The sequence below is a fragment of the Dicentrarchus labrax genome, unplaced genomic scaffold, assembly GCF_905237075.1.
Source record: "Dicentrarchus labrax unplaced genomic scaffold, dlabrax2021, whole genome shotgun sequence".
NCBI classification, from domain to species: domain Eukaryota; kingdom Metazoa; phylum Chordata; class Actinopteri; family Moronidae; genus Dicentrarchus; species Dicentrarchus labrax.
Window position 1 is genome coordinate 5,632,011 of NW_026136710.1, and position 10,782 is coordinate 5,642,792.

At 41.0% G+C, this 10,782-nt stretch overlaps 1 protein-coding gene across 1 annotated transcript in view; it reads left to right on the top strand.

Moving 5' to 3' along the window:
• col5a1 (procollagen, type V, alpha 1) overlaps nt 1-10,256 on the top strand; it is a 73,401-nt gene extending 63,145 nt beyond the window's left edge. Inside the window, exons 56-66 of the mRNA XM_051411749.1 lie at nt 145-198; nt 317-370; nt 603-710; nt 847-900; nt 1,006-1,041; nt 1,159-1,212; nt 1,373-1,640; nt 2,654-2,766; nt 4,373-4,441; nt 7,171-7,404; nt 7,652-10,256. Of these exons, the coding sequence (XP_051267709.1) occupies nt 145-198; nt 317-370; nt 603-710; nt 847-900; nt 1,006-1,041; nt 1,159-1,212; nt 1,373-1,640; nt 2,654-2,766; nt 4,373-4,441; nt 7,171-7,404; nt 7,652-7,798 (1,191 nt within the window). The 3' untranslated portion in view covers nt 7,799-10,256. The remainder of the gene's footprint in view (nt 1-144; nt 199-316; nt 371-602; nt 711-846; nt 901-1,005; nt 1,042-1,158; nt 1,213-1,372; nt 1,641-2,653; nt 2,767-4,372; nt 4,442-7,170; nt 7,405-7,651) is intronic.
• Nucleotides 10,257-10,782: the final 526 nt, after the last annotated feature.

Here is a 10,782-nt window from a genome sequence, read left to right on the forward strand (position 1 = left end):
CATATCTTGATGTTGTGTAGTATTGTTAGAACAGCATAAAGAGCAGGTGTACATAAATGGTTTTCATTAACTTGCTGAAGGAGCTGTGGTCTATTTTTTTCTTATGGGGCTAAAATAAACGTTGTGATTGGTATTTCTGTGCAGGGAGAGCAAGGTCTACCTGGTCTTCCAGGCCCAGATGGACCCCCCGGACCTATGGTGAGTAGAAGTGACTCCTGGCCTTTGAGCTGAGGCATCTTGCATAATAATGTGTGCCACTGATCTGAATCCTTATGCTACACTTATCTCCTCTCTAATGTGTCCTCCTTTCTTACAGGGTCCTCCTGGTTTACCCGGTTTGAAAGGAGATTCTGGTGTCAAGGGAGAAAAGGTGAGCCACTCCAGCACTAGCTCAGCTGAATGTTTTGATGTAGAGCATAAGACTAATGGACCTCTTTACTAACAGATTGATTAGATCTGCTGTTTGCCTCCAGCCATCAAATCATTATCCTAATGATTAGAGGGTGTGCCAGATAGATATATATTATATGGCTAATGTTTGTGATGGTGTATTATTGACTGTTGTATTGATAAATTATATGTGTGTTGTTCTCTATCCTCAGGGCCATCCGGGTCTTATTGGTCTTATCGGACCCCCAGGTGAACAGGGAGAAAAGGGTGACAGAGGTCTTCCTGGTCCTGCAGGATCATCCGGCCCCAAAGGAGACAATGTATGTAAACAAAACTACGCTGGAGTCATGTTTAGACCACTGAAATGTATTGATAATTGATAAGTCTTTTTTTAATTTAGCAAAATACATCAGGAACAAACAGTTTTGGAGTGACACTCTCTCTCTTTTCCTTCAGGGTATTGCTGGTCCTTCAGGTCCTCTTGGTCCCCTTGGTCCTCCTGGATTACCTGTAAGCCTACTCTCATCATATGTGTCGTGCTACAGCATGTGTGTAACTGAATAGCGTATCATGTCTGAGCCATTATTGATTACTTGATCATATTTGTGTCTTCAGGGTCCTCCTGGTCCCAAAGGAGCTAAAGGGTCATCGGTAAGTGTTTTGCTGAAAGCTGCATCCCTTCAGAAACAGTAACAAGCATTTATCGTGACACTCACAGAAACAGTTTGTCGATAAAGATCAAGCATTTCTTTCATTTGTTCTGCTCAGGGTCAAACTGGACCAAAGGGAGAGACTGGTACACCTGGACCTCCTGGCCCTCCTGTAAGTCAATACACCAGACTTTTGAAATGTACTCTATCATCTTTTTGTATCTTATCCTTAGTGTGAGTCATTATCTCCTTCATTTTATGGAGATTTACATAATCCCCATCCTTATCTCTGACTGTCATTTGTCTCTCCTCCTTTCATCTCTCCATAACAGGGCCCTCCTGGCGAAGTTATCCACCCACTCCCCATCCATGCTCCCATTAAGGGCAGAAGTCGTAGGAATATCGATGCCAGCCAGATGATGGACGACACAGCTGCGGATGCCAACTACAAGGACTATGACGATGGCATGGAGGAAATCTTCGGCTCGCTCAACTCCCTCAAGTTGGAGATCGAGCAGATGAAGCACCCGCTGGGCACACAGGGCAATCCCGCTCGTACCTGCAAGGACCTGCAGCTCTGCCACCCTGAGTTCCCCGATGGTTTGTATACAGTTCATCTGAAATGAGGCTTGCGGTCTATTGTCTGCCTGTGAATTTGAGCTCTGTTGTGTGGCTGCTAGCCTCACTGTGACACCCCTTTCCAGCCACACCTATGTGACACAAATATACTGCGAATGGTCTACACCCCCAGGTTTATGAACATCACTTTAAAGCCAAGGTTAGGTACAGTAAATGGGAGGTTTGGCATGAATACGCAGGGTTAAAAGGCCAGAGAAACTGTCCTGTTCAGTATCTGACTGGTAAATGCTCATAATGGAATAGTGCTTGGGAATAAACTAGAACTAACTGATTATTCATTATTATTATATAAAAATAATCATCATTTTTGTGTCAGTTTTCAAGCAAAAATATATCTTCAGATTGTAATGTGCCTTTTGGGCTTCAAATAATAGTTTCTGGCAAATGATTGACTGATACATTGAGAAAATAATCATCTGAATTATCTATAATGGAAATAATCATATATTTGCATTGTTTTCAGCCCTAGAATTAACCGTCAATCTTCATTACATGCTGCATTTTTTTCCATCATAGCTGCATGACAGTTGTTTATTTGGAGAGTGCATTTATGTATAATGTTCCATCTCTTGGTAATGATGTTGTGAAACAGCAGGAATCACAAGAGAGCTGTTTGTTTTCTCAAACTGGGTATGACTTTAAATGCTGAATTTACTAGAAAACAGCAACAATTAAGAATGTGTTGTATATTGTGTTTCACAGCATGTAATGTTTAACCTAAGCACAGCTATATCAAACAGTGGTGACCTTTTTCTCTGTACCACAATCCGAATATGATACAGGCAGATTGATAGTGTAGACATGCAAGATACTTTTAGCACAGGCCATGTAATGTCCGATATCACCTTGACCTGAAGGAGTATAGAATAGGCTTCAAATCAAATATGCTGCCCTGTAATTGCTCTCTCTCTCTTTCTCTCTCTCTCTCTCTCTCTCTCTCTGTCTCTGTTTTCTCTCTCTTTCCATTTCTCCAGGCGAGTACTGGATTGATCCAAACCAGGGTTGCTCTCGGGACTCCTTCAAGGTTTACTGCAACTTCACAGCAGGCGGAGAGAGCTGCATCTACCCAGATAAGAAGTCTGAAGGGGTAAGTCTGGTCGCGTGTACACAAACACTTGCATGCACACACACAATGGACAGTGTGAGTATACAGTGAGTAGAAATGTTGGGACTCGGGCTAGCAATATGGTAGTGGTACGAAAAGGAGAAAATAAACTATTTTCACCCTCTGGTTTGTGATGTGCTTGACAGTAAACTAAGCTGAATACTGATAAATTCATCTTTTTTCCCTCACGTCTAGGACTAACAGCTGTGTATACTGTATAAATAACCTGAACATCTCAAGACAGCACTAGTTGCATCAGTAGCACTATTGTACCTACAAATGTACCCATATAATTAGCCTCCATGAGATTAGCTGGTTTGTTGTTACCAAGAAGATGTGGGAGATGACTCAACAGGACCGCATTTCCCATGAGGGCCAAAGTTATTTTTCAATCATGCTAAATCTCGGTTTAGTTCTGGCAGTTTGTAACTGCGGGGAGACAACACACACATTCACTCTTACTCATCCATATTGTTTCAGTGCCATTTTTAGATGCAATGCCATTAAGGACTTTATCACCTGCAAAGCCTTTGGCAGGTGACAGGCACACTGAGAAGATTTTTGGTTCATTATGCATGAGTGTGTAGAGAGTAGCAGAGTTGTGAAACATTGGGAACACTGTCTTTGACAAGTCGGGGGTTGTGTAATAGCACAGTGCTACAGCCATTTTAATGATCCCACTCACCAAGCCTCAGAGGAGCAGGAGTTTGCTTAAGCTTAGAATAATGAAGCAGACTTTTTTATAGCGTGCTGGTGATGGGCTGCTTTCATTTGTGTCGGGGGTGAAAAGAAAAGCCTGTGCTGTCAGTCTTTGCATAGAGACTGCAAACACTCCCACGTGCGTTACGATTGGCGCAGTTATTATGGGTAAGTTATACTGTCCACGTACTGTACAGAATCACAGCCAGACATCCTATCACGAATTCTAGAAAAAGAGAAAGTCATAGCAAGGACATATATTTCCTCCTCCGCTCAGTTCACTCCTGTGAAAACAGCTGAAGGTCACCTTCAAGGCAGCATGGGTCTAATGTATGCCATCTCCCTGCGACAAGCAATCTCCGGCTCATCATTCATTAACGCATTAAGCTATTGATGACAGTTCCACATCAAACCCTGCTATTTAATTATGGAGAAATTCATCATTGTCATAGCTGAGACCATTAGAGCTGTGCCCTGTTGGCCAATTCACAGCTTTTAATGGCATAACAAAGTCAGTGCACTATGGCTGCACAGCGCTAACACTGAACAGCAGGGATAGAGGCCAGTGTATAAGAGCTCCTTGCAGGCGATCATTTCTTAATTAATCACTGTGTACTCATGAATTTTTCAGCAGCAATTAGCTGCCAGCTACAGTTTGTACTGTACAAAATGGCATAATGGCTTACTAAAATTTTCTGCCCTGGACCCGGTTGGTCTGGTTGATCTCACTGAATGCTGTTTCAGGTCTGGAAGACTCCTCAGAGGACAAACAGAAGGGGAGATACAAAAAGCAGAGAGGGGATGTGTTTCTGTCAGATCTGTTTCTTTTCTTTAACACTGCTGTTTTTTCCTCCTCCTCCTCTGCCTCTCTGTCAATCCATGCCCCCAGGCTAGGCTCACATCCTGGGTAAAGGAGAATCCCGGCTCCTGGTTCAGTGAATTCAAACGTGGTAAACTGGTAAGCCAGACTTCCGACTTTCCCAAGTCCTTTTCCCTTCCCTGAATGCCTCTTATATTTTACAGAGCAAAATGGCAAAATGGCCCAAAGACTCGCCAGGCACATGGTATAGTCACTACAAGAGAGGTTCCCTGGTAAGTGGCCCTGCCTGTGGTCCCAGAGTCCGGGCTGAGGCCTGGACTCTGTGTGCCTGAGGCTATGCATGGTTCTGGTTCTTCCTACAAAGTATGTATATGCACTGGCACCTTGCTTGTTGGTTGTTACATTATTGTTGTGCATGATTCAGCACAAGTTGTACTCACCTTCAGTCCAAAGACATAGGTAATGCTCTTACAAGGAAATGGAGGAGAGGTTTGTGGACCATACGGGCAAGAATTGCAATATATTTGGCATCTAATGGAGTTTAACAAATAGAAAACAACATACTGCTGTTTCACTATTTAAATTCTTGACTGTATATCCACTCTGCCACACCTGCTACATTAAGAGAGCATCTCCTAAGAGTGACTGCGTGCCTTGACACTCCAATGACTCAAGAAGCAACAGCATACCCATACATAGTTGATTTAATGGTGTGGACAAAAACACCAGCAAGTGAATACATCACTTTACACTTTTCTTCCATACACATTACATTTGTTTTAGTTGTGGATCTCAACAATTTTCTGCCTCAGCAGGTCATCCATCCTTCACAAGGGGTGGGAAATAAGTGTAATTTCCTTTCAACTGCAGCCATTCAGCTGCACTCACATTCCCAGTGTCTCCCTTAAATACTACTTAGATCTGGCGGAGTAGCTCTGAGTCAAACAGGTCAGGCACTCAGTCACCACCCAGGGGCTTCTGGGTACTCAGTCACTGTTGACTTGCGGCTGTGATGATAAAGAGGTAATGTTTCTCTGGCGATGTTGGGCTGGATCCACACGCTGCGCGGGGCAGGGGGAGGGAGGGGGTGAAGAGTGGCGGGGTAAATGGGAGAAGCATGGGACTACCCAGCCACTCTGAGGGTGAAAACATCACAACGGTTTTCACTTTGAGCCACAGTGCCAACACTCGCAGACAAATTGCAGAACAAAGTCTTCAGTGTTTATATCTTGTGATGAATTAGCTAATTAAACCAATCATCTGCACTAAATTATTGCAAAAATAGATGGAGAAGATGATTAGCTCTCTCTGTTAATGTCAAGTTTGAGTGTTGGTACTCTGGGCTGCATGATGTGTGTGTGTGTGTGTGTGTGTGAGAGAGAGAGAGAGAACAAGTCAAGAAGGAACACATCCAGACTCACAGATGGTTTGCTGCTCTGGCTGCATGGCACTGGTGCTGCATGCGCTCTACTCTCAGTAAGTCCTGTTTGTCTGAAAGACGAAGCGACCATGTGGATCTCCTGATGGTTGGTATGCAGGAAGTCACTTACGGACATAAACTGAACCGTGACTGGTTCCAAACCTGCTATCTTATCAGTCAAGATTACAAAGCATTTAATAAGCTTAACGGGTTATACGTCAGTTTTCTGTAACATGAGCTCCAAAAGCAAAATTCTAGGTTAATTCTAGGTTAATTACCAGGCAATTAACATATGATTACTGCAACATATTTCCTGTTAAGATAATTACATTTTCATGTACTTAGCATAATTTGCTGATATTGGATATATATTTTACATAATTACATAATCAAGATTTAAATTGGGTGTTTAGTTATGCCTATTTTTTGTACTTTGAAGGCAGATTTTTCCACATTAAGACCCACGTTAGTACAGCTTCCAGGCATTAGACCTTGGGAATATTCTGCACCCTTCCCCCTCATCTATATGGCATCATCACATTTATTCATTTAAGAAATGTGGATTTTATATAGCGAGTAATATTTTTTTATTGTCAACAAATCCCCATGAAATGACCAAAACCAACAATGACTAACAAGTACGGTCTGTGTATCCAAAGCCTGATATATCTGCCTGATATATCTTATTCCTCTAAAAAACACATGAGTACACTGACTGACATGCTGCTTCATCACAATGAACACACACACCGTAGTTTATTTTGAGTCAATTCCACATACACCATTTTATTGAAAATAGTCCCCAACAAATGCACCTTTTTACTCTTCAGTGAAGTGAAGAAAAACTACACTGCCCAGTTGTTTTAGGAAATTAGTCTTTATTAAAAAAAGAAAGATAACTATATATTTGTGACGCGTTTTCAAAGATGAATATCTCCAGCAGGAATGAATAGCTTGTGGCTGTGTGCCCAGACCAGGGCAGGTAAGTCAGAGACACACATGCTGGTGTTGGTCTTTTAATGGGATTTGTTGACAGTAAGAAAAATACAGAATATTACCAGACTTATCCTTTCATGACTAAGTCAATATGCTGTCCTGTATAATATAAGAATTGGTAAATAAAGTTATTTGTTGTTTTGTCTCTGCTCTCACAGAGCATGGTAGTATATTAACTCTGACTCTTTGGATGACAGCTACTTTTTAATAAGAAACATGTCCTATAAATCCAGACACAGCAGTAAAACAGGAATACAAATTACTAGTCATAAATTAAATCAGAATGACTCCAAAGAGACAAAAACACTGCACAGTATAGACATAACAGTGTATTCAGTCTCTTTAGGATCTTGAGGATACTCTTCCTCCCGGCACACTCGTCCTTTACACTGGTCCCTTCTCCTGGTGTTATGTTTTTGATGCCCAACTCTGTCTGTGTTCCTCTCTGCAGCTCTCCTACGTGGATGCGGAGGGAAACCCCATCGGCGTGGTCCAGATGACTTTCTTGCGGTTGCTGAGCGCGGCAGCCAGACAGAACATGACATACAACTGCTACCAGTCGGTGGCCTGGCACAACCAGGACCAGGACAACTACGACAAGGCCATCCGCTTCCTGGGCTCCAACGATGAGGAGATGTCTTACGATAACAACCCCTACATCCGTGCCCTGGTCGATGGCTGTGCGGTAAGTCAAAGAGAATTGTGTGTGTGTGTGTGTGTGTGTGTGTGTGTGTGTGTGTGTGTGTGTGTGTTTGTGTAGGCGGTTGGCAGGGTTCCTTTGATGAACACTGTCAGAAAATGATTTTCTTGTTGTCTTTGTAGTGGCTCAGTCAATAAGAGCCTTACAAAATCTTCTGTGATGTTTTTATTTCTGAAGAATATTTTTTTCACACACTAATTTTCACTCCTGCTGTGTCTCTGCTCTTCAACAGTTGAAAAAGGGTTATGAAAAGACAGTACTTGAGATCAACACACCAAAGGTGGAACAGGTGCCATTTGTGGACATCATGTTCAACGACTTTGGCGGCTCCACGCAGAAGTTTGGATTCGAAGTGGGCCCTGTCTGTTTCATCGGCTAAGACTGTTTACTGAGCAAATGGAGAAAAAAAAGCATATATTTGTTTTCTCAGAAAAAAAAAAACAATTGAAAAAGAATAGGACAATTCTATTTGTAAAAAAGTAACTTTTTTTTCCATAAAGCAACAAGTATGAGTAAAATGAAATCAAGTTGAGAATACAGTGAAATTCTATAGGAACAGAGGAAAACGAAATAACCTTGAAACCTCAGTGTGCCTTCTCCATCACATGCAAGTTTTGAAACTGGATGTCAGAATCCTGCCTCCTACACAACACACTCGCACGCACACACAACTCTAGCCCCATGTCATCACACTTGATTTAGTCCTTTTTGACCCAAAACATCGAAGGCGACCCTGAGAGCTGCAGCCGTTCCAGACGGTCGCAGTATTTGCCATGGACTCCATCTGATTTGGCTCTCTTCTTTAGTTTTCATGTTTTCTCTCATCTCCCTGGCTTTTTCCACTTGTCTTTTGTTGGTTTGTTTGCTCATTCACTACGGGAGCTTTGTTTGTGCATAATTGTCTCCCCATTCTCTTGGAATGGATCTTATATATATAAATATATATAAATAATTTTTATGTTTGTAAGTACATTCTGTATATTTTTCCTGGTAATGTTTATTGCTTCTGGCTTCAAAACATGCATGTGACTTTAATAATTGTGAGGTAGGAGACGATGAATACAGGGATAACATCGAAATTGTAGAAATATATCGAAAAGTGAGGAAATTTGACTTGTAAATTGAAAAACGAAGAAAAAATAGAAAATTGGGAAGTCCTGTCTTGTTGCAGTTGTGGAGCACACCTTGTTGTAATTTAAGAGCAGAATGGAAATAAAAGACGAAAACAAGCTCTGTGATATTATGTGACAGTTTGATTTGCATAAGAAACGAAAATAATACATTCCTCCTTTTGCGCTCTCTGAACAAAACACCTATCTTGGTGGCAATATCATTAACTTAATAAACAGCTTTTGTTTTCTTTCCTCAAATACTCATCTATCTGACTATGCAATGGGAGATGATGTCACGTTTTAATGAAAACACAAAGAAATCAAAACCTAGGTGCTATTTTCTCTCTTCTGTGGTGCTATGTATTTTTCTAGTTTTTGTTGTTTGAATGAAAGGAAATTTGTGGTGATAATATTCCATCGCCAGCAGCCCCTTTGACTCTCTTAACCACCACGTCTGACGCAGGTGGATCTTTGCTGCATCCATTTTGTTTTTTATTTTATTTTTAATGTTCAGCGGTGGGGTTTGCATGCCATTTCTCTACAGCCACTCACAGATCAGTGCAGCATGGCGGCGTAACGTTATCTCCTGCTTCAGCGGACCGCACAGATAAGAAACTTGTACCAAATGTTGGAATAACGAGAGGAAGCTAAGGTGGTGCTGTTGGCTTTGCATATCAGTGCTCTTAAGACGCTGCATTATGGCTCTTGCTGTTGGATCATCATCAAACTGATGGAGTTGAGACGTGGACATGTGATTGGGCCAGTGCTTCCAAAGGGATATGGTCCAAAATGTTGCTTGGTGTATGAAACCCTTCCACCAAAGGTTGTCACGTATATATTTAGCTTTAAGGGCCATAGAGGCTTGAAAACATTTTTTTTTTTTGTATGGGAAACAACTTGAAAAGTATTTCTTTTTGATTTAACCACAGTAGAAGCAGGTCACCAAATTAGCCAGATGAAAGAGTTTGCTCATGCAGCGTCAAAAATTGCTTGTTGGTCTACTATTTTTGCCCTTATTGTAATTATGCTCTTTGTTCAAACTATGCACTCTCTATGCTTATGACCACTAGTATCTACCACAGAATTTTTACAGCCCTTCATACATAGGTTTGTTTATTTTCTCCTTTTTTTTTTTAAATCTTCAAGTATGTGACTTGAACCATTTCTGTTAAGATAACTCGATATGCTTGTAGATCTTTGGCTTTATCTTTCATTGTGATGCAGTACACCCAAATTTAACACTTTGCTCTCAATAGAAAAGGACAAACAAATTTTTGTAAATTTCCAGAACCAGCAGTGATGCTGCCATTGTCTTGTTTTCAGTTTTTGTTTTATTTTGTAGATTTCCATTTGTCTGTCTTGTTTGTTTGTTTTCACAGTCTTGTCAAACCTGTGTAAGGATAAGAGGATAGAAGTTATATTGGTTTTTATGTCAATAAATTCAAGTTTACTGTGGCCATCCACTCTTGTATGTCTTTTGAAGCATTAAAACCTATCTGTATGCATGAAATTGTAAAGTTTTTTCTCTTGTTATAATTTGTAGAGTGACATGATCTCCAGTCCACGTTTTATTCTTCAGGATACGTCAGTTTTTCAATGGTCATGTCCACAATTGTGAAGTGGAGAGAAAATGATGAACTTGTAACTCTACCAAAGCCAATGTTCGTTTGTAGTATATTTATTGTATTATTTAAAATAAAAAAATAAATGTTAAATGATACCATAGTGTAAGTGTAAGAGGCCCCCTCTTTACATGCACACAGGTAAACAAAAGGTGAAAAGGTTATTAATTTACCACATGCTATTTTACACAAGCTGGAAATGGCTCCGTTTAATGGAGCCTTGCAGAATGCGTTTGGCCACAACCATTTAAACAGATCGTTCTGTCTTCATGTTAACCACTGGGCTGTATGTGTGTGTGTGTGTGTGTGTGTGTGTGTGTGTGTGTGTGTGTGTGTGTGTGTGTGTGTGTGTGTGTGTGTGAGAGAGAGATTGTGTTGAAGGTCAACTGCTAAATGAATGAATGGATGTCTGTTGAAGCTGCTGGACAGGCTTAAACTATTAATTAGACTGTTTTATTAGTGTTAAACAATTCTTGCTCCACAGATATTCCATAAGAAAGACGTTCTCGTGATCTGACATGCAGTCATCAGTTGATTGTGCTCTGCTGATGCCTCCAGCAAAGACTGCTTAAAGAATCTTCCTGGCTAGGGATTTTTGGACAGATAATGTATGTACTTCCATTGATTCA